Source organism: Panthera tigris, chromosome C1, assembly GCF_018350195.1.
Source record: "Panthera tigris isolate Pti1 chromosome C1, P.tigris_Pti1_mat1.1, whole genome shotgun sequence".
NCBI lineage: Eukaryota > Metazoa > Chordata > Mammalia > Carnivora > Felidae > Panthera > Panthera tigris.
The window spans coordinates 70604455-70627860 of record NC_056667.1 but is presented as its reverse complement, the minus strand read 5'-3'; the positions used below and the strand labels follow the sequence as shown (position 1 = coordinate 70627860).

At 39.7% G+C, this 23406-nt stretch overlaps 1 protein-coding gene and 1 pseudogene across 2 annotated transcripts in view; one reads left to right on the top strand and one right to left on the bottom strand.

Moving 5' to 3' along the window:
* The first annotated feature begins 389 nt into the window (after positions 1-389).
* Positions 390-23406, top strand: part of CTBS (chitobiase) — a 43015-nt gene continuing 19998 nt past the window's right edge. Inside the window, exons 1-3 of one of the 2 annotated variants that reach the window (XM_042997685.1) lie at positions 390-795; positions 19825-19963; positions 20439-20647. In XM_042997685.1, the coding sequence (XP_042853619.1) occupies positions 628-795; positions 19825-19963; positions 20439-20647 (516 nt within the window). In that variant the 5' untranslated portion in view covers positions 390-627. Of the gene's footprint in view, positions 796-1695; positions 2016-19824; positions 19964-20438; positions 20648-23406 lie in introns of those variants that run through there. The other variant, XM_042997684.1, reaches the window with a different exon arrangement.
* LOC122241250 lies at positions 6806-7314 on the bottom strand (annotated as a pseudogene).

The window sequence follows — 23406 nt, the reverse complement described above, 5'->3', positions numbered from 1 at the left end:
ATGTGCCTGAGCCCAGTTAGGGCCTCTTGATAAGCTTTTTAAGACGTGGAGGGCAGCCACAGGGATCCATTTGTCTTGCTGCTGTCCAAGACGAGCCTCGTATGTAAGTTCCCTTTGCTGTTTTGTTAAAACTGCCACCTAGCAACCTGGAGTGGCTGCCTCTGTCTTTGGTCTCTCCCTGCCCTCTGTGCATGGGGGCCGGTTTCAGAGCACCGCAGGAGAGCTCCCTAACCCGCACCATTCCAACCATGTTGCTCAGTCATCTTTCAAAGCCCCCTGCTTCTCATTTGGGGGACTGCTTCCACATTTATACTGCACGAGGAGTACAAAGGCCACGACACAAAGACAGGTGTAGAGTGCTGAGGGGGTGTCTGTGAGTTTGAGGGAGTGATGATATTTACTTGATTGAGTCAGCAGGTCTGCTGGGGGCATGAGGCACTGGCTTGCCAGGGGAGATGTTCACCACGGCCTTTCTCCTTCACCCGACCTTCATGTCCCCAGTGGCCCAGACTGCTCAGCCCCTCCCACGCCATCACCTCTGCCCTGAGGCAGGGTCCGCCTTGCTGAGAGGCTGGACCTGAGCCACCAGTTGGAGGAACGTACTCCTGCCGGGCAGTGACTGCCGTCATGGCCCTGCCGCTGCTCTGTCGCCTGTGCCTCCTCGCCCGCCGGCCATGTGGCATTCCTGGGCTCGCTCTGCTGCCGCTGCTGGTGCTGCCACTCTGGGCAGGGGCCCGCTGCCCTTGCCAGGATCCAGGGTTGTGCCAACCCATCCGCCACCACCCTGACTTCGAGGTCAGTGCCTCTCCCCTGCCCCTCCAGGTCCGGTCCTCGTGGCCCTGTAAGAAAAGCAAAACTGATCCCTAAGAAGAGGTGGTGTGGGTGTAGTCACCCACCTTGACCACTCCCTGAGGGCCTGCCTTCAGCCGATGATGAGGAAACTCCGAGATGTTGAGTAACCCCCCAGGTCTCACAGTTAGTGCCTGCCCGAAAGAGGCAGGCAGGCATTCAAACCCAGGTCTGACCTCAAATGCAAATTTGTTTCATTGCCCTGCTGTGCCCCTCGGGTGGCACTCTGGGCACACTAGCAAGGAAGTAGGATGATGAGGTATTTCCCAAGCAGCACGTTCCATCGTTTTGCAAGAAAATGAATATTTAGTTTGAAAGAATCTCAGCCCTACAACAGTACATTGGAAGGCAGGATGTTCTGCTTACCTTTGCTTTTCCCTATCTACCAGCCCTTTCTGTTAGGTACCTCAAAACAACCCAAGAAGGGTGGTAAAAATTGGTCTTTAATTTTTCCTTTCGCCCACCTAACAATGTCTAAGGCTTTTGGGAACTAATCAAACACCCTTTGGCAGGCAGGATGAAAACCACGTGACACCTAGAGTTTGATGACTCCTGGTTCAACTCCTGTTGAACGAGGAAAGACTTAGTCCTGTGAAAATCAGAAGGAAACCTCCTTTGGAATGGAGTCAGGAGGCCAAGCAGGGGGAGCTCTCACACTCGACCACTCCTTGTCAACGAGGAGAGCTGGGGCACCTCGCCTGTGGATACCACTCTATTACCCTAACAGGGGGAAGAAAGGCTTTCTTCCTTCCTGGCAACAGCCCAGCCAATGAGACGTCGTTACAACTTAGCCAATGAAAGGCCACTATACTTCAGACTCCTGGTTTACTCCGATTGACTGTTTTTAACAGCCTTCCTAACTTCTCCTTTTCCTCCATAAAAGAGTACTTTTTTTCTCCTTTGTTCTGTGGATCTGCCTATGGTTTTGCTGTAGCCTGTTTGTCCTGGTTTGCAATTCTCTGCTATTCCCGAAAAAACACTTTTTTTTTTTTTTTTTTTTTGCTGGTAAAATAGCTGGCAGTTTTATTTTCAAGGTTAATATTACTTAGTGAGCAGAAGTGGGATCTAGAGAAGACCCCCAACAGCTCTGAAGGTGGTGAGCAAATGGGTGCTGGTACCCAGAGAGCCTGGGTTCACTGCTTTCTCGCCCACCCTGGGGTTTGAGGGTAAGTTTTATCCTGGATTTCGAGCTCCATGCTTTGTGTTTGAATTCTCCAGGCATTATTTGGGATTTGTTTTAAGGCCTTGGCTTTTGTTTGTTTTGTTTGTTTGTCTTTTTTTTTTTTTTTCTTTGTATGAGAATACTCATTTGGCCTTTGGTGGGACTCCTGTTTGGAACCAGACTGTTTCTACTGGAACTGTGCTGGCCTTTGGTTTGATTCCTTTTGGAACCAGGCTGTATCTATTAAAACTGCTGTTTAGAAATTTTTCTCTTTGCTCTAGAGAAAAACCTCCATGAAATGGGATTCCAGTCATCAGAATGCTTTGAGGGTGCCCCCCCCCCACCAGACTCTGGCTGGTTTTGTTTTAAAACAATGGTCCCTCCCTGCACGCATTTATAACTAAATGGACTGACTTAACCAAAATTTAGAACATCAATGGCTGTTATGGGGAATTTCTATCTCCCCAAACTGGTTTTACTCAAAATTAAATTAGAAAGCTGAGGCTCTAAAACAAAGCAAAAAACTGAATGGGATGCTTATATTAAATTGTACCCTGAGGCTCCCAGATATTTTCAGGATTCTAAGTTTGCCTCTTTGCAAGATACTATTTCTAATCTGAGGCAAACCAACAATTGAAAGGAATCAAAATGGCTTCTGAGGCCCCTTTCCCCTCCCTCTTTGCAGACAGGAATCTCTCTCCCCTCCTTCCTCTCCTGAGCCTGTTAAAACCTTCCTCTTTAAAGTGAAGTCTTTTGAGGATCTAAATAAAACCCAAGTTTCTTATTTTCCCTGGACTAAGACCGAATTGTGTGTGAGTCATGAAGTTTCCTAAAGTGACTGACGACCCCCATAAATTTGCTGAAGAATTTAGCATCGTTTTTCAGACTTAACTTCATTTCTCAGATTTATATTAGTTCACCTGCTTGGTGGTGAGGACCAGGCCAAAGATTGGATGAAACTAGCCCCGAGGTAACATCCTGAAGGGGATTTAGAGAAACCCCTAACTTTTGGCAACAGGGTAGAACACTCACTGGAAATCTCTACCGAGCAATTAGGGTAGCTTTTGTTAAACCTGCTAATTGAAACAAGATTCAGGCTTCCACACAGAAGCCTCATGAACCTGTTCATGACTATTTACAATCAACTCCAAATTGTATTTTAAGAATTTTTTCCTCTTCCTTTAGATGTTGAGTCTACCTGGGTAGCATTTAGTTCTGTTTATTAATGGGCTTACCTGGGATCTTTCTCTTTTAGTTAAAAGGATCAGGATGAAACAGGAAACTCACCATTACAGATTTAGTTAATTTGGCAAATCTGCTCGCTCACATCTTAGACGAATCACCTAAAAGACTGCTAAAATTCTCGATTTTCAACTCCAGCAAATGAAGCCCCCTAAACAAAATGAAAAACAAACAAACAAAAAACAACCCTTAGTTTCTGTTGTTACTGCAGAGAGCCAGGACATTGGGGAAAAAAGATTTTTATGAATTTAAGTGTTGCAAGTACCTTCAGCCTTCTAGTTGGTCTTTCCAATGTCCTCTTAATTCCCAGTGACAGAGCTCCAAGGAATTATAGGGACTCTTCTCAATCCTCCCTCTTAATTGGCTTCAGAGAAACCACTGCCCAGACTGGGAATGAAAATCTCTCTGTTCTTATTGACCCCAGAGCTACACTCTCAGGGTTTAACCCTATTGCTACAAAGCAGTGCCTTAGAGCACTAAAACAGTTAAAATAGTGGGTATCTCTAAAAAACCTCAACAGGATCCTATTTCTGAACCTTTTCCCTTTTGTCTAGGCCCTTGGAGACATACCCTTTTTCTCCTTAGTTATTCCACCCCTATGCATTTATTGGGCTGAGATTTCTTAGATAAGTATCATGCCAAAATATTTCCCAAAAGGGGGAAATAATTCTTGAATTTGACAATAGTAATAAAAGCCAATCAGGGAAATTAAATTAGCTTCTATTGGCTGAGCTACCCTCCTTTTTATGGGCAAAAGCCTCAGTTGACATCGGCAAGATGCACAGTGAACCTCCCATCAAGATTCAAATAGATCTCTTAAACCCTCTCGTATAATTAACACCCTATAAATAAACCTCTCAAGGAGACATCAAGCCCATTATAGGATATTACAAGGCTTGGGGCTTCCTTATCCTGCTCTTGGCCTGTAATACCCCTCTTTACCTATGAGAAAACCCAACGTCTGAGGATGGAGGTTTGTCTAGGACCTGCCAGCAATAAATAACCTTGTTATTCCTTGGCACCCTGTGGCTTCTAACACCCACATGCCACTAACATCAATTCCCACTGATAGCAAATTCTTAAGTGAGTAATTGATCTATGCAGCATGTTTTTAGTATTCCAGCTGGTGAGGATAGCCAATATCTTTTGGCTTTTACTTGGAAAGAAGGGAAATATACCTGAACAGTGATGCCCCAGCGTTTCTTGAACAGTCCTTTTTACTTTTCATGAAACTTAAAAGCTGATTTGGATGTGATAAAGTTTTATGCAGGCTCTATCCTGTTACAATATGTAGACAATTTGCTTTTCTGCTCCTCTTTTCAAACTGCTCCACAGGAAGAATATACCTGTTCAAACTTTTTAAATTTTTAACGTTTATTATTTATTTTTGAGAGAAACAAAGTCACAATGCAAGTGGGTTAGGGACAGAGAGAGAGGGAGACACAATTCAAAGCAGGCTTCAGGCTCCAAGCTGTCAGCACAGAGCACGACGCAGGACTCGAACCCACAAGCTGTGAGATCATGACTTGAGCCAAAGTCGGACGCTCAACCGACTGACCCACGCAGGCGCCCCTTTTTAATTTTTTTTTTAAAATTTTTAATGTTTGTTTATTTTTGAGAGCGAGAGAAACAGAGAATGAGTGGGGGAGGGCCAGAGAGAGAGGGAGACATAGAATCCAAAGCAGGCTCCAGGCTCTGAGCGGTCAGCACAGAACCAGATGTGGGGCTCAAACTCACAGACCGTGAGATCATGAGCTGAGCTGAAGTTGGTGGCTTAACCGACTGAGCCACCCAGAGGCCCCTCAAACTTTTGGACTTCAAAGGACTTAAAGTCTACAAAGAAAAACTGCAGTTTGCTCAAACTCAGGTTTGATCATTGAGGCATCTGATCTGAGAATAAGGACTACATTTGCATCCAGGCGAAACCCCTCATGACTGCTTGGTGCTGACAGATTACCTTTGAATCCCTGTGGCAATTTATATGAAACTGCTGTGAGTGCAGGTTTTTCATGGTTTACTGACTGATGGTCCTTACCTAAAGGATAAACATGATAAGTAGGATACTGAATATCCTAGTGCAACTCCTTTTGAAGTCCTTGAAACAGCACCTTTATATTTTGTATACTTCAGCCCAACATGCTGACGCCTATGGCTTTACTTGAATTTCTACTGTAGCCAAGGGTAAAACCACAAGCATTTATACTGTTAGTTGGTATGACTTTGGAATATTATGGAAACAATGGGATGTCCTTACTTCCAATGGAAATAGAATTTAAAATGGCTCCTATGTCCAAAATGTATTAGATGCCATATTTTTGTCGACCCACCTGACTCTTAAGGTTCCTGGGCATTCCAGACTCACTCCCTGTAGGCCAAAGTAATCCACCTCACTGATATTTCTGCCAAAATTGCTACTCTCAAGGAAATCAATAGCCAAACCTCTGCCACAGCTCAACGGGCTGTTCTCCCAAATGATAATTTTGGAAAAATTGGTAAGAGATGCCTAATAGCTGGCCCTAGAGAGGGAAAAACAATATTGGCTCCATAATAATAATTGTTGGCTGCATAAAAATAGAACCCTGGTTTGAACCAAATAACAATCTGGCCTTACCAGAAATTCTAAAATTTCCCGTATTTCCTGCTGTACATGCATTGAACCATGCTGACAGAGGATGGCATTTATGAACCAGTTTTGGTAAAGAAAAGTTAATGAGGCTGTCCAAAGTGCCTACTATCCAGAGAAACCTATTCCTACAAATGGATTTTATACAACCTCCCCTCTCATGGCTAAATGTGTTTTAGTAATGGTTTGTATGTTTTCTCACTGGACCGAAGCTTTCTCTTATAGACAGGCTAATGCTTCTGTTTGAAAAGATTATACCTGGGGAACCCCTCTCAAACTTCATAGTGATCAGGGAACCTGTTTTACTGTTTTACTATTTTACAGATGTGTTTATAATTCTGTGTGGTTTGGCTGGTTTTACAACACTTCCATTGTGCATACCATCTTCAAACAGCACTATTTAGACCCACCTCTCAAAATTTATAGAGATCCTCCAAATACCTTGGCCTAAAGCACTGCTGTTGGTCCCTCTAAATCTCGGATCCACCCACACTGGCACTCTGAGGGTCTCACCCTTTGTAATAGCACAAAATACCCAGTGCACTTAGCCCCTGCCTCCTCTGACCCACAGTTAATAAAAGGAAATCCACTTCAGGATTGTAAAAGCCTAATTGCTTCTGTTAAAGATAACCATACTTTGTTGTTTTTTTAAAAAAATTAATTCCAGTATGATTAGCATATAGTGTTTATTAATTTCAGTTGTACAATACAGTGAGTCAACAGTCCTATACATTACTCAGTGCTCATCATAAGTGTACTCTTAATCCCCTTCACCTATTTTACCCGTCCTCCAATCCCCCTCCCCTCAGGTAACCATCAGTTTGTTCTCTATATTTAACAGGGTTTTTCTGTTTTCTCTTTTTTTCCTTTGTTTCTTAAATTCTACATATGAGTAAAATCATATGGTATTTGTCTTTCTCTGATTTATTTCACTGAGCATTATACCCTTTTTTAAATTCATAGGGAATGGGCTCCTTTGGAGCTCAATGGAGCTCAAGCTCCTTTCCATTGGTTCTCACAAAGTATGCTTCTCTGGGTGGGGCAGGCTGGTGCCTTTCATCAGTTGAACCCAAGTACCTTTCTCTTTGGCTTTCTTCTTTTTCTGGTCATTTTCCTTCACACACTGTAGGAAGCTATCTCAGCTCTTTGAGTGCTTAATATGCTCACTACATGCATTAATTCTCTTGGTAAGAATCTTGCCCTTGTTTACAAAAACGCCAATAACATGCTGGCTAACACTGTAGACTCTTCCAGTTTTGCCATGGTAACGTTTGTGGGGTGTTCTTTTTTGAACAGTGCCCATTCCCTTGATGTCCACAATATCACCTTTCTTGTAGATTCCTATGTATGTGGCTGAGGGAACAACTCCATGTTTTCCAAAAGGTCTAAAGAACATATAGCATGCACCTCTCCTTTTTCCCTTTGTGTTGGTCATTTTGGTGAATTACTGGAAGATGGTTGTTCTGGCTGAAAGGCAGCATTATACCCTTTAGATCCTTCCATGTTGTCACAAATGGCAATATATCATTCTTTCTGATGGCTGAGTAATATTCCACTGTGTGTGGTGTGTGTGTGCATGTGTGTGTGTGTGTGTGTGTACACACATCTTTTTTTTTTTTTAAGTTTATTTATTTTGAGAGAGAAAGAGAGAGCGCACACAAGCATGAACAGGGGAGGGGCAGAGAGAGAAGAAGAGAGGGAATCCCAAGCAGGGTCCATGCTGTCAGTGCAGGGCCCGACACTGGGCTCAGTCCCACAAACTCTGAGATCATGACCTGAGCTGAAACTGAGTCAGATGCTCAACTGACTGAGCCACCCAGGTGCCCCCCACACCACGTCTTCTTTATCTATTGATGGACACTTCGGCTTCTTCCATAATTTGGCTATTGTAGATAATGCTGTAATAAATGTTAAGCATGCACATATCTTTGCAAATTGATGTTTTCATATTATTTGGGTAAATACCCAGTAGTGAAGTTATTGGATCTTATAGTAGCTCTATTTTTAATTTTTTTGAGGAACCTCCATACTGTTTTTTAACAGTGGCTGCATTTCCACTAAGAGTGCATGAAGCTTCCTTTTCCTCCACCACCTCACCAACACTTGTTGTTTCTTAGCTATTCTGACAAATGTGAGGTGATATCTCTTTATGGTTTTGCTTTGTATTTCCCTGATGATTAGCGATGTTGAGCATCTTTTCATGTGTGTGTTGGCCATCCCAATGTTGTCTTTGAAGAAATGTCTGTTCATGTCTTCTGCCCATTTTTTAATTGGATCATTTGGGATTTACGTTGTTGTGTAAGTTCTTTATGTATTTTGGATACTAACTCTTTATCAGATATGTCACCTGCAAATATCTTTTCCCATTCTGTAGGGTGCCTTTTAGTTTTGTTGATTGTTTCCTTCCTTGTGCAGAAGCTTTTTATTTTGATGTAGTCCCAATAGTTTATTTTTGCTTTTTTTTCTTGCCTCAGGAGACATCTAGAAAAATGATGCTGTGGCCAGTGTCAGAGAAATTACTGCCTGTATTCTCCGCTAGGATTTTTATGGTTTCGGTCTCACTTGTAGGTCTTTAATCCCTTTTGAGTTTATTTTTCTGTATGATTTGAGAAACTGGTCCAATTTCATTCTTTTGCATGTAGCTATCTAGTTTTCTCAACACCATTTGTTGATGAGACTCTCTTTTTCCCATTGCATATTCTTGCCTCCTTTGTTAAAGATTAATTGTCCATATAATTGTGTGTTTATTTCTGGGCTATATATTCTCTTTCATGGATCTATGTGTCTATTTTTTGTGCCATACCATACTGTTCTGTTTTGATTACTACGGCTTTGCAGTATATCTTGAAATCTGGGATTGTGATACCTCCAGTTTCGTTCTTCTTTTTCAAGATTGCTTTGGCTATTTGAAGTCTTTTGTGGTTCCAGAGAAATTTTATTATTCTCTTAGTTTTATGAAAAAATACTGTTGGTATTTTGATAGGGATTGCATTAAATCTGTACATTGCTTTGGGTAGTATGGACATTTTAACAATATTGGCCCTTCCAATCCATGATCATGGAATATCTTTCAATTTTTGTTGTCTTCAGTTTCTCTCATCAGTGTTTTATAGTTTTCAGAGTACAGGTCTTTCACCTCCTTGGATGTTTGTTCCTAAGTATTTTATTATTTTTGGTGCACTTGTAAATGGGATTGTTTTCTTAATTTCTCTTTTTGCTACTTTATTATTAGTGTTAGAAATGTAACACTAATGTTATATTTACATGTAACACTAATGTTACAGTGTTAGAGAAATGTAGTTTCTCTATGTTGATTTTATAGCCTATGATCTTACTGAATTCATTTATCAGTTATAGCAGTTTTTTTGGTGAAGTTTTTAGGGTTTTCTTATATTTAGTATCATGTTATCTACAAGTAGTGACAGTTTTACTTCTTTATTACCAATTTGGGTGCCTTATATTTCTCTTCCTTGTCTGATGGCTGTGGCTAGGACTTCCAGTACTATGTTGACTAAAAGTGGTGAGAATAGACACCCTGGTCTTGTTCCTGATCTTAGGGGGAAAGCTCTCAGTTTTTCACCATTGAATATGATGTTAGTTGTGAATTTTTCTTATATAGCCTTTATTATGTTGAGGTACTTTCCTTCTAAATCTACTTTGTTGCCAGTTGAATGGATGTTGTACTTTGTCAAATGCATTTTCTGCATCTACTGAAATGATCATATGTTCTTATCCTTTCTCTTGCTGATGTGATGTATCACAATGATTGATTTGTGAATATTGAACCATACTTCCATTCCAGGAATAAATCCCACTTGATCCTGAGGAATGAATTTTTTTAATGTATTGTTGGATTCAGTTTGCTAATACTTTGTTGAGGATTTTTTTGTGTCTGTTCATCAGACATATTGGCCTATAGTTCATTCTCTCTCTCTCTCTCTCTCTCTCTCTCTCTCTCTCTCTCTCTCTCCTTCTCTTTTGGTAGTGTCTGTCTGGTTTTGGTATCCAGGTAATGTTGGCCTTATTGAATGAATTTGAAAGCTTTCCTTCCTCTTCTATTATTTGGAGTAGAGAAGACTAGATATTAACTGTTTTTTAAATGTTTGGTAGAATTTACCTGTGAAGCCATCTGGTCCTGGATTTTTGTTTGTTGGGCATTTTTTGATTACTGATTCATGTTCATTGTTAGTGATTAGACTGTTCAAATTTTCTATTATCTTCTTGATTCCATTTCAGGAAGTTATAGGTTTCTAGGAATTTAATCATTTCTTCTAGGTTTTCCAATTTGTTGGCATATAAGTTTTCATAATATTCTCATAATCCTTTGTATTTCTGTGATATTGTTTGTTATTTCTCCTCTTTCATTTCTGACTTGGTGTCCTCTCTTTTTCTTTTTCTTTCTTTCTTTCTTTCTTTCTTTCTTTCTTTCTTTCTTTCTTTCTTTTCCTTCCTTCCTTCCTTCCTTCCTTCCTTCCTTCCTTCCTTCCTTCCTTTGATAGTTCTGGTTACAGTTTGTTAATTTTGTTGATCTGTTCAAAGAACTGGCTCTTAATTTCATTGATCTGTTCTATTGTTTTTTAGTTTCCATTTCACTTATTTCTAATCTTTATTATTTTCTTCCTTCTACTGGTTTTGGGTTTTGTTTGTTCTTCTTTTCCTAGCTCCTTTAGGTGTAAAGTTAGGTTGTTTGAGATTTTTCTTCTTTTTAAAAAAAAAAATAATTTTTTTATAATGTTTATGTATTTTTGAGAGAGAGAGTGCAAGCAGGGGAAGAGCAGAGAGAAAGGGAAACACAGGATCTGCAGCAGACTCTAGACTCTGAGCTGTTAGTACAGAGCCTGATATGGAGCTCAAACCAGGAACTGTGAGATCATGACCTGAGCCGAAGTAGGATGCTTAACCAACTGAGCCACCCAGACACCCTCCCCCAATTTTTTTAAAAATTTTTATTTATTTTAGAGAGAATGAGAGAGAGAGAGAGAGAGAGAGAGAGACAGAGTGTGAGCAGGGGAGGGGCAGAGAGAGAGGGAGACACAGAATCTGAAGCAGGCTTCAGGCTCTGAGCTGTCAGCACAGAGCCGGATGCAGGGCTTGAACTCATGAACCATGAGATCATGACCTGAGTCAAAGTTAGATGCTTAACTGACTGAGCCACCCAGGCCCCCTCTTTCTGAGAATAGCTTTTGCTCCATCCCAAAGATTTTGGATGGTTGTATTTTCATTTTCATTTGTCTCTATGAATTTTTAAATTTTCTCTATAATTTCTTGGTTGGCCCTTTAATTGTTTAGTAGTATGTTGTTTAATTTTCATGTATTTGTGGTCTTTCCAGATGTTTTCTTGTGGCTCATTTCTAGTTTCATAGCATTCTATTCAGAAAAGATGCATGGTATGACTTCTATCTTTTTTAATTTATTGAGATTTGTTTTGTGGTCTTACCTGTGATCTATCCTAGACGATGTTCCATGTGCACTTGAAAAGGATGTGTATTCTGCTGTTTGAGAATGGAATTGAGTATATCTATTAGATCTATCTGGTCCAATGTGTCACTCAAAGCCACTGTTTCCTTGTTGATTCTGTTTAGATAATCTATCCATTGATGTAAGTAGGGTATTAAAGTCCCCGCCTATTATTGCATTACTATTGATTACTTCCTTTATGTTATTTGCTGCTTTATGTATTTGGGTGCTCTCTTGTTGGGTGCATAAATGTTTATATTTGTTATATCTTCTTGTTGGATTGTCCCTTTTATTATTATATAGTGTCTTCTTTGTCTCTTGTTACATCTTTTTTTTAAAGTCTTTTGTCTGATATAAGTATTGTTACGTCAGCTTTCTTTTCTCTTCCATTTTCATGATAAATGCTTTTCAGTCCCTTCACTTTCAATCTGCATGTCTTTAGGTCTAAAATGTGTCTCTGTCACCCTATATCTTTTGATTGGAGGCTTAAGTCCATTTACATTCAATGTAATTATTGATAGGTATGTCCTTAATGCCATTTTGTTACTTGTTTTACCCTGTTCCTATGTAGTTTTTCTCTGTTCCTTTTTTCTTTTACTGTCTTCCCCCAGTTTTCTGGCTTTCTTTACTTGGATTCCTTTCTCTTTATTTTTTGTATATTTCTGGTTTTTTATTTGGTTGATCTGGTTACCATTAAGTTTATTTATAACATTTTTAGGCATATAGCAGTCTATTTTAAGTGGATAGTCACTGAAGTTTGAATCCATTCTGAAAGCACTAAATTTTTACTCCTCTCACCTCCATGTTTTAGGTATATGGTGTCATACTTTACATCCTGTTAGTTTGTGAATCCCTTGACTGATTTTTATAGATACACTTAATTTCACTGCTTTTGTGCTTCCTGCCTTTTAATTTTTTTTTTAATTTTTAAATTTTATTTAAATCTAAGTTAATAATAGTGTAATAATAGTTTCAGGAGTAGAATTTAGTGAGTCATCACTTAAGTATGACACCCAGTGCTTATCCCAACAAGTGTCCTCCTTAATGCCCATTACCCATTTAGCCCATCCCCCTCCAGCAACCCTGTTTGTTCTCTGTATTTAAGAGTCTCTTATGGTTTGCCTCCCTTTCTATTTTTATCTTATTTTTCCTTCCCTTTCCCTGTGTTCATCTGTTTTGTGTCTTAAATTCCACATGAGTAAAAACATATGACATTTATCTTTTTATGACTGACTTATTTTGCTTAGCATAATACACTCTAGTTCCATCCATGTTGTTGCAAATGGCAAGCAAGATTTCATTCTTTTGATCACTGAGTGATATTCCGTTGTATTTATATACTACATTTTCTTTATCCATTCGTCAGTCAATGGGCATTTGGGCTCTTTCCATAATTTGGCTATATTGATAGTTCTGCTATAAACATTGGGGTGCATGGCTTCCTGCTTTCCTTGCTCTTCCCTATGGTCTTTCCTTTCCACTCAGAGTTCCCTTGAACATTTCCTGTGGTGCTGGGTTAGTGGTGATGAATTCCTTTAACTTTAACCTTTGTTTGGGAAACTCTCCTTCTATTCTAAATAATAGGCTTGTTTGATAGGATATTCTTGGTTGCAGATTTGTCTCTTTCATCACTTTGAATGTATCATGCCACTCCCTTCTGGCCAGCCTGCAAAGTTTCTGCTGAAAAATTAGCTGATAACCTTATGGGATTTCTCGTGTATGTAACTGTTTTCTCTTGCTGTTTTAAAAATTCTCTGATCATTACTTCTTGCCATTTTAATTACTAGGTGTCTTGATGTGGACCTCCCTGGGTTGGTTTTTTGGGGGACCCTCTGTGCCTCCTGTATTTGGATATCTGTTTCTTTCCCCAGATTCAGGAAGTTTTCAGCTAGTATTTCTTCAAATATATTTTCTGTTCCTCCTGGGATCCCTATAATGTGAATGTTATTATGCTTGATGATATTGTTGATTTTCCTTAATCTTTCTTCCTTTCTTCCTTTCTTCCTTTCTTCCTTTCTTCCTTTCTTCCTTTCTTCCTTTCTTTCTTCCTTTCTTTCTTCCTTTCTTTCTTCCTTCCTTCCTTCCTTTCTTTCTTTCTTTCTTTCTTCCTTTCTTTCTTTCTTTCTTTCTTCCTTTCTTCCTTTCTTCCTTTCTTCCTTTCTTTCTTTCTTTCTTTCTTTCCTTTCTTTTCTTTTCTTCTCTTCTCTTCTCTTCTCTTCTCTTCTCTTCTCTTCTCTTCTCTTCTCCTGGTCAGCTTGAATGCTTTCCATTACTCTGTCCTCCGGGTTGCTGATCCAGTCTTCTGTTTCCTCTGGTTTACTATTTATTCCCTCCAGTGTGCTTTTTAATTTCTGTTATTGAGTTCTTCATGTCTGATTGGTTCCTTTTTTCTTTTTTCTTTTTTTTTTTTTTTTAATTTTTTTTTCAACGTTTTTTATTTATTTTTGGGACAGAGAGAGACAGAGCATGAACGGGGGAGGGGCAGAGAGAGAGGGAGACACAGAATCGGAAGCAGGCTCCAGGCTCCGAGCCATCAGCCCAGAGCCTGACGCGGGGCTCGAACTCACAGACCGCGAGATCGTGACCTGGCTGAAGTCGGACGCTTAACCGACTGCGCCACCCAGGCGCCCCTGATTGGTTCCTTTTTATGTTTTCTGTCCCTTTGTTGAGGGTCTCATGAAGGTCCCTCCACTTGTTTCCCAAGTCCAATGAATATCTTTATGACTGTTACTTTAAGTTCTCTATCAGGCATGTTACTTATCTCTGTTTCAGTTAGCTCTCTTGTGGTTTTGTCCTGTTCTTTCATTTGGGACACATTCTTCTCTGTCTTCATTTTGACTAACTCTTTGTGTCTGTTTCTATGTGTTAGGAAATTCAGCTATGTCTCTTGCTCTTGGAAGTAGTGGACTTATGAATAAGAGGTTCTGTAGTGCCCTGCAGTGCAACATCCTTTGTTCTCCAGAACCTGGCACTTCTCTCCTATGTGTGTTGCATGCACCCTACTATTGTGGCTGAGCCATGTTTGCCTTCAGTCCAGTCATCTGCAATGGCTCTTTTTTGCCTGTTGTGGGAAGGACTTAGTCCCTGTGTTGTTAGTGTGCCAGACTGGGGCTGCCTTTGGCTTGAGTTGAGTTTGACCAGGTATTTGTCAGGGATGCAGTAGCATGGAACTACAGGGTACTTGCCCTGTGTTGTCCCTTGAGAAGTTTTCTTTGGTGGGTGGGGCAACCAGATGTCTGTCCCTAGCCCACTGCTGGGCCGTGGTTGTGCTGGTCTGTGAAGTTATGTTCCTCTCTCCCCAGGGCAGGAGTCACTTTGGAGTGGTGCTGGCCTCTGTGGGGGGTGCTTGCACACTGCCAGGTTTGTGGCACTACTTTGGATGGGCTCTGAGTAAGGCTGTATGTACTGGGGGGTCTGGTCTACAGGAGAATGTGGGGGCAGGGGTGTGTTGTGCCAGCAAGGCCTGTGCTGATCCAGAGTGGGAGAGGATCTGCAGCCATCCAGGAAAACTTCTGAGGCCAGCCAATTTGGAGGAGACAGATCTACAGAGACACGTGAGGGTGGGGCATGCTTTTAGCAAGCTAGGTGGAGAGTGTTCCTGCTGCATTGTTTTCTGCCAGTGTCTGTGTATCTAGGCAGGGGGAGGGAAATGGTGCAGGCCGGCTCTTTTGTTATTGAAGTCTCCCAAAGATCTCTGCCCTTCCAGCACACACTCTTGAGTTTTTTAAATAAATCTCCTTCCTGTATACCCCTGGAATTTTTCAAGTTGCTGCTCTATGCTGGATCTCAGTGGGGCTGTTTGTTGTGCTGTCTCTTTAAGGGACAGTTTCCTATTGCCCTCTGGCTGTCTCAGAGCCAAGCCAGCTGATTTTTTAAGTTCAAAGTGTTAAGCCTCTTTGATTGTAAGAACTCCGGAAATTCAACCCTCCCATTTTCAAAGCCAAATGTTTGTGGGCATTTGTCTTCCCAGTGTGGGTCCTTTGTGCCTGTTGTGGGGTCTACTCCCCACCCTGATACCCAGACCTGCGGCATCCCTCCCTCTCATGGACAGTCCTGTGGGTCAGTTTGGCTCCTGACCACATCAGTGCTTCCTAACCTCCTTGATGTGGCCTCTTCTTTACATTTGGTTGTGGAGTCTGTTCTTCCAGTCTTTAGGTCATCTTCCGGGTTCAAAAATAACCATACTTAGGTAGAGCAATCTTTTTACCATGCACCCTCAGGAGAAGGTGACCTGAAACATCATCACATCTTGCAACCTGGAGATTTTGTTGGGAAAAAAACAAAAAAAGCCCACCTCCATAGAGAGTCTTCTACCTCATTGGAAATACCCTTCCTTATCAGGAACTGCAAACCAAGTCTTATGCCACAAAACTCCAGGGAATAGATTCACATGACATATGTAAAGAAAGCACCAAACCATGACCGGACCCGCATACATCTAATGACGTGAAAGTTAAGATTTCCTGGAATTAAAGCAGATGGCATCTGACAAGACAGCTTTCCCAAGATGTCTGGACCAGGCCTGTATACTTTTTTCTCACCGTTGTGTCTTCTGTCTTTTTTGTGGGAAGACAATACCTCATCTGTATTTCCCAAGCCCTTGTGGAAGGGGGAACCCTCTTCTTTTGATTATAGCTTTTTGGAAAGAGCCTTATCATGCTCCTGGGACAAGCTACTTTTTCACTTTATTTTTGAAAGGTAGGAAGTTCAGAATTCACAATTTCATCTGAACTGTTAACTGACATTGGATTCTTATCCAGATTCATGGTTTCTGAGTTTGCAGCCTTACAGATTCTTTTCTTTTCTTTTCTTTCTTTCTTTCTTTCTTTCTTTCTTTCTTTCTTTCTTTCTTTCTTTCTTTCTTTCTTTCTTTCTTTCTTAGCTTATTTATTTATCTTGAGGGAGAGAGCATAAGCAAGGGAGGGGCAGAGAGAGGGGGGAAAGAGAATCTGAAACAGAGCCTGATGCTGGGCTCAAGCTCATGAACCATGAGATCATGACCTGAAACAAAATCAAGTTGGATGCTTAACAGACTAAGCCACCCAGGCGCCCCCAACCTGTATTTTCAGTAACACATTTGGTTCCAAACAGTCTTTTGAGATAAGAATACTGTTTTAAAACATCTTTCAAGTTGTGCTGTTTTACAAAAAATTCGTCAGCCCTTGCTTCAAGTTTACACCTACACTGTAACTTCTCAAGATGCCTCAGTTAATTCCTTTACTGTGGGCTTGCAGTATTTATGATTCTGTTTTCATGGTTTCTTTTTTTTTTTAGTTTTTAAAAAAGTTTATTTTTGAGGGGGAAGGGGCAGAGAGAGTGAGGGAAACAGAGGACCCAAAGTGGGCTCCCCACTGTCAGTGCAGAGCCCAATGTGAAACTTGAACCCCAAACTGTGAGATCATGACCTGAGCCAAAGTCAGACGCTTAACTCAGCCACCTAGGTGCTCCTGTTTTCATGGTTTCTTTAAGTGGAGCCTTCCAGGAGGCATACATGACTCCACCTCTGCCTACATAGGAGGAACCTTTCTCCCCTAAGTTGGAATAAGTGTCAGTAAATATTTCTGTGGCTACTTCTAGACCTAGTGTCCTGGTTTAGAATCATTATACAATTTGGAGTTGTTATGCTACTTCCTCTTTGTATAATTAAATTTCATACTTTGTGGCCTGTTGGACTTAAAAAAAAAAATGTATCCAGTAATGTGATGCTGGCTCAACTCTTCGAGATTATTTCCAGTAGTAAGGACCTTGAATGGATACAGACTTTAGGTGGGAATACCTGAGTTTCTCTCTCCTAATCTTTCTTGTTACTCAAATGTGGCCTGAAGTGCTTTCCAACTATAGCAGTACTTTCCCTCTAATACAGGATGTGACAATCAGGGAAGATCCTTCCAGGTATTAGGGACAAAATCACTAAATGTGGAAAACTTGCCTCTTGATCAGTGATGCTTCCAAAAAAGGATCTTGATCAAAAGTGGGAAGTGTGAAAATTAATAAAAAGAAACCTCATTTAGACTGGAGTTGGGAGACTGGCAGAGGGAGCTCTGATGTCCTACCTGTCATCGATTGAAGACCCAATGGGGAAGAGCAGAGGTACCCTGCACATGGATACTACTTTAGTATCTTAGCAAGAAGAAAGGATTTCCTCCTGCCCCATTAATGCCCAAGCAATTAGACTGTCATAATTCAGCCAACCAAACGCCACCATACTTCAAGCTTCCAGTATATTCTGATTGACTTTGTGTTTATAATAGCCTTCTCACTTTCCTCCTTTCCTCTATAAAAGAGCATTCTTCTCCTTTGTTCTGCAGATTTACCAGTGCTGTTGCCATAGCTTGCTTGTCCCAGCTAAACACAGTTTTTTGCTGGTAAAATAACTGGTAGTTTTTATTTTTATGGCTAACAGTGTAAAGAGCAATTCTGTTGTAAAAATAGGGACAATTTCCAGTTCTTAATCTAACAGATTTTGAGGCAAGGCATTTAAATGCCAGTAAAAAGGCATATGTACATTGCTTAAGGTAAGTAAAGGTGGTAAAGTGTTTATAAAGAACCTACTCAGTGTGGAAACCTAACATCTGAAAGACTTCCTGTAGCACCCAATACCTCTTCATGGATTGGGCAGTGTATGTGGGCATTTGGAAAATCAATTATGCAAAGAAGAAAAAATTTTTTCATTTGTAAGTTCATGGTTTTTTTCTTTACTGACCTATATCCTTCAAACAGAGACTACATTGCTCTTTTTTCCCTTATACTTTCAGTTGATTCATCCAGCTATATTTTTAGGATTTGTATTATGTCACAAGCTTTCAGTATTTTTAAAAACAAATTCAATCTTAATTATTGGAATTAAAATAGGGGAGAAGGTTTGTGATGTAAATATGCTAAAAACTCCAAAATATAATGGCCATTCCAATTTCACATTCTGTAATTTTTATTTTAGTGGGAAGTTACCTAGGAGAAAAATGGATTATACATAGTTAATTCTGAAAACAGAAATGAAATAATGAAATGAAATGAAATAACGGAATGAAATAACAGAAATGAAATAATTCTGAAAACAGAAATGAATAAAAATGAAATAATTTTTTTAAATTGAGAAAATTAAGAAATGTCTGTTTTAACTATTATATCTCCCCTCCCCCTTCCATTCTCCTCATAGTGGCCCAGTGATTTTTGATCTCTCCCTCTTTCTCATTTATTAATGCAAATTTTATGTCCCTCCCCTGCTTAAACACTCTAATGGCTTCCCATTACATCTCAGGATAAAATACAAAATTCTGAGTATCTACAAAGCCCTACTTGATCTTGCCACATTGATCTTTTGGTTCTCTCCTGAGAACGCTCTTTTTTTTGTTCATAGGTAACCTTCCATCGTGTCCAGATCATTACCCAGATTTCAGTTTTCCCCCAAAGTGTGTAGCTCTACCCTGCCCTACCAGGGTAGCAGGCCCCCTTCATATGGTGTCATGGCCTCTTGCATTTCCATGCAGCCCTTGACACTATTGTAATTGAACAGCTAAAGGACCTGGTTTCTTTAACTTCTGTCACTAATGTCTAGCGAGGTGCATTCCCCATACCTTATTGGAATTCAATAAATATTTGCTAAATCAGTGAATTAAAACTTTATTTGGAATAAAATTATCAGTGAGACTTCTGTGCTTCTAGAATTATCTGTGAAGGGAAAATACTGGTGAAGCATAACATCCACCACCTTAGAACTTAACTTGAGGACTTCTTAAGAAGTTTGTTTCACCAAAAACCATTCGTAGTAAATGCAGTTATCTGGGGCGTTTGCATAGAGGCAGTGGCTCCAGCTGCTGCAGCCAGAAACTTCAATATGAATCAACCTCCTTTCTTTTACTTTACTCGTTCAATCATCACAGAATTATGTTAATTTTGCCCTTAGGATCTTCCAGATCTGTTCATTTATCTGGCTTATCTCTGCTGCTCCACAATTTTAACTGAGGTCACCTTCATCTTTTGCCTGGATTCTTCCAACAGCTTTCCTGTCAGCAGTGCTGCTTCCAGTTTTAGCCTCTCTTCCCATTTCAGCTTAAGGAATTTTTCTAAAATGCTTATGTAAATGTATACTTAACATGTATACATTCTTTTAAAACCCTTTCTCTCAGGATAATATGCTAATTTCTCAAGAGGGCTTATAAGGCCTTTCATGAGTTAACCCTGCCTAGATCTCTTTGGTTCTTTACTGCTGTCTCCTTCCAAATCCTAGGTGTCAGCTATACTCAATACTGAGTTGCAGAATCACCATGCTTTCTCTGCCTCTAGGCCTTGGCTCTTTCCACATTTCTCTCTAGCCCGACTTTCGAGGCCTGGTTGATTTCCCCTGCCACCAATGATACTGGGACACCTATGTCTTGTTCACTGTTGTACTCTCAGTGCCTGGTATATGATCAGTGTTTAATGTTATTTTGGGTGGTCAGCATTGTATTCTCTTTGATTTAAGCAATGATGCTTATCTTTGTTGTTTTGGCAGGTCTTTGTGTTTGATGTTGGATATAAAACTTGGAAATTTTATGACTGGTCACAGATTACAACTGTGGTAATTTTTGGAAAATATGATCCAGAACTTATGTGCTACGCTCATTCACACGGAGCCAGAGTAGTGCTAAAAGGTGGGTAACAGTTTTTCACTAGATGTGTCCAGCCAATCAGTAAGTTTACTTGCATTTCTTGTCATCTTGACTTTCCAAAAAATTCCCTTTTCGTGTTTATCTGGTATGTGCTTTATCATCCTAAAATTAATCTCAGATACTGTTTAATTCATTTCACAGATAGTTATTTTTTAAAGAATTAAATAAACTACTCTGATTTTGAGCAAAATGTGAATCCTAATTAGCCTGATGACTTTTAGCTAGTCAGTCTACAATTTCTACTTCTAATTTGAGAATGATTTTACTAGTTATTCATAATGGTTATTTTGGAGATTGAGTAATGACTTTCTGTTTTGGTATATTGTTTCTCTATTTGGCAAACTTAAATTGGGGGCTTAGTATTCCAAGATAATGAGATGTTTTAAGGTGTTGTGAAATAAATTTCATTAAACTATGAAAAGCACATATGCACAAAAGATGTATATTTCTTCCATAGGAGACATACCCTTAAAAGATATAATTGATCCTACTTTCAGAGCATCCTGGATAGCTCAAAAAGTTAAGTTGGCCAAGGCACAATATATGGACGGAATGAATATAGACATAGAGCAAGAAGCTAATTGTTTTTCACCTGAATATTATGCATTAACTGCTTTAGTCAAAGAAGCCACAGACTCTTTCCATCGTGAAATTAAGGGATCACAGGTAAAAATTCATTTGCTACTTTTTGGAAACTCATTTTCTCTATCAAAATGTATTCATGAAGGTATGACTAATAGAATCTCAGCTTTATTGAGTAGGAAAGAATTTCAGCACATATATCCTAAAAATATTTTCTGGAACTTTTGAGGTTCTTAATTAGAGAAGTTTTACAGAATTTTAAAGTGCTAAATCTGTTTTCTATTCATAGCACAATACAACATTGAGACTGCCCGACCTACTTGCCTTGCAGCAAGGTTAGAGATATTAAATAGGCAACTGGATTGGCAAGAATCAGAAAGTGCTTAGCCATCCAGGCCCTGCTTTCATCAGTGCAGGACAGAAATCCCTCTTGTCTAAGAGTAGAGGTAGTTTGGGGAAGTCACTTGCTTCATAGGCTCTGAATTACTTGCAAACTGAGGTCCAATAAGTCTCAAAGGACTAACTCTATAGAACTTGACAGAGCTATGGCAAAAGGCTTCCCTACTGCCATAGTGAGCATGATTAGAGCAGAAGATCTTTTAGCTTTTTGCTAAAAGAGCAAAAGGCATATTTACAGGCAATATAGGTAACAAAAGATAATGTGGCCCTGGATCAGTGATCTCAAACCTGGCCTCATAACAAGATAACCAAGAGTATTTAAACACACATACACTCTCTCTCTCTGCAACAAAGCAAGTTAAATGAATTTTTTTGGCCTTCTAGTGCATATAAGTTATGTTTACATTGTACTGTAGTCAATTATTAAGTGTGCAATAGTATGTTTGAAAAATAATGTAAATACCTTAATTAAAAAATACTTTATTGCTATAAATGCAAACCACCATCTGAGCTTTTCACCAAGTTGTAATATTTTTGCTGGGGGAGAGTCTGGCCTCGATGTTGATGGCTGTGACTGATCAGGGTGTTGGTTGCTGAAGTTTGGGGTGGCTGTGGCAATTTCTTAAAATAAGACAGCAGTGAAGTTTGCTGCACTGATCAGCTCCTCCTTTGATGAACAATTCCTCCGTAGCATGCAGTGTGGTTTACTAGCATTTTATCCACAATAGAACTACTTCCAAAATTGGAGTCAATCCTCTCAAACTCTGCTCCTGCTTTATTGACTAAATTTATGTAATATTATAAACCTTTTATTGTCATTTCAACAATATTCACAGCATCTTCACCAGGAATAGATTCCATCTCAAACCACTTTCTCATCCACAAGAAGCAACTCCTCCACTGTGAAAGTTTTACATGAGATTGCAGCCATTCAATCACATCTTTAGGCTGTACTTCTAATCCTAGTTCTCCTAATGTTTCCACCACATCTGTAGTTATTTCTTCCACTAAAGTCTTACACCCCTCAAAGTCTTCAGTGAGGGTGGGTATCAACCCTCCTGTTCCAAACTCCTGTTAATGTTGATATTTTTTTCCCCATGAATCACAAACGTTCTTAATGGCATCTAGAATGGTGAATCCTTCCCAGAAGGTTTTCAATTAGCTTTTCCCAGATCCTTCAGCAGAATCGTTGTCTATGGCAGCTATAGTCCTACTAAATATGTCTCTTAAATAATAAGGTTTGAAGTTTGGAATGACTCCTTGATCCATTGACTGCAGAATGGATGCTGTGTTAGCAGGCATGAAAACAAAATTTATCTCATTGTCCATCTCCATCAGAGCTCTTAAATGACCAGGTACATTGTCAATGAGCAGTCATATTTTGAATAGAAACTTTTTTCAGTAGGTCTCAACAGTAGGCTTAAAACATTCACTAAGCCATATTGTAAACAGGTGTGCCTTCATCCAGACTTTGTTGTTCCATTTATAGAGCACAGACAGAGTGGACATAGCATAATTTTTAAAATTTACTTATTTTTTAATTTACATCCAAGTTAGGCAGCATATAGTGTTATAATGATTTCAAGAGTAGATGCCAGTGATTCATCTCCTATGTATAAACACCTAAGGCTCATCACAACAAATGTCCTTCCTAATGCCCCTGCCCCATTTAGCCCATCCCTCCACCCACAACCCCTCCAGCAACCCTCAGTTTGTTCTCTGTATTTAAGAGTCTCTTATGTTTTGTCCCCCTCCTTGTTTTTATATTATTTTTACTTCCCTTTCCTTATGTTCATCTGTTTTGTATCTTTAAGTCCTCATATGAGTGAAGTCTTACGATATTTGTCTTTCTCTGACTGATTTATTTCGTTTAGCATAATCTTCTAGTTCCATCCACATAATTGCAAATGGCAAGATTTCATTCTTTTTGTTTAGTAATACTTCATTATATATATATATATATATATATATATATATATATATATATATATATATACATGCCACATCTTCTTTATCCATACATCTGTTGATGGACATTTGGACTCTTTCTATACTTTGGCTATTGTTGATAGAGCTGCTATAAACATTGGGGTGCATGTGGCCCTTTGAAACAGCATACCTGTATCCCTTGGATAAATACCTAGTAGTGCAATTGCTGGGTCATAGGGTAGTTCTATTTCTAATTTTTTGAGGACCCTCCATACTGTTTTCCAGAGTTGCTGTATCAGTCTGCATTCCAACCAGCAGTGCAAAAGAGATCCTCTTTCTCTGCATCCTCTCCAACATCTGTTGTTGCCTGAGTTGTTAATTTTAGCCATTCTGACTGGTGTGAGGTGATATCTCATTGTGTTTTAATTTGTATTTCCCTGATGATGAGTGATGTTTAGCATTTTTTCATGTGTCTGTTAGCCATCTGGATGTCTTCTTTGGAGGAGTGTCTATTC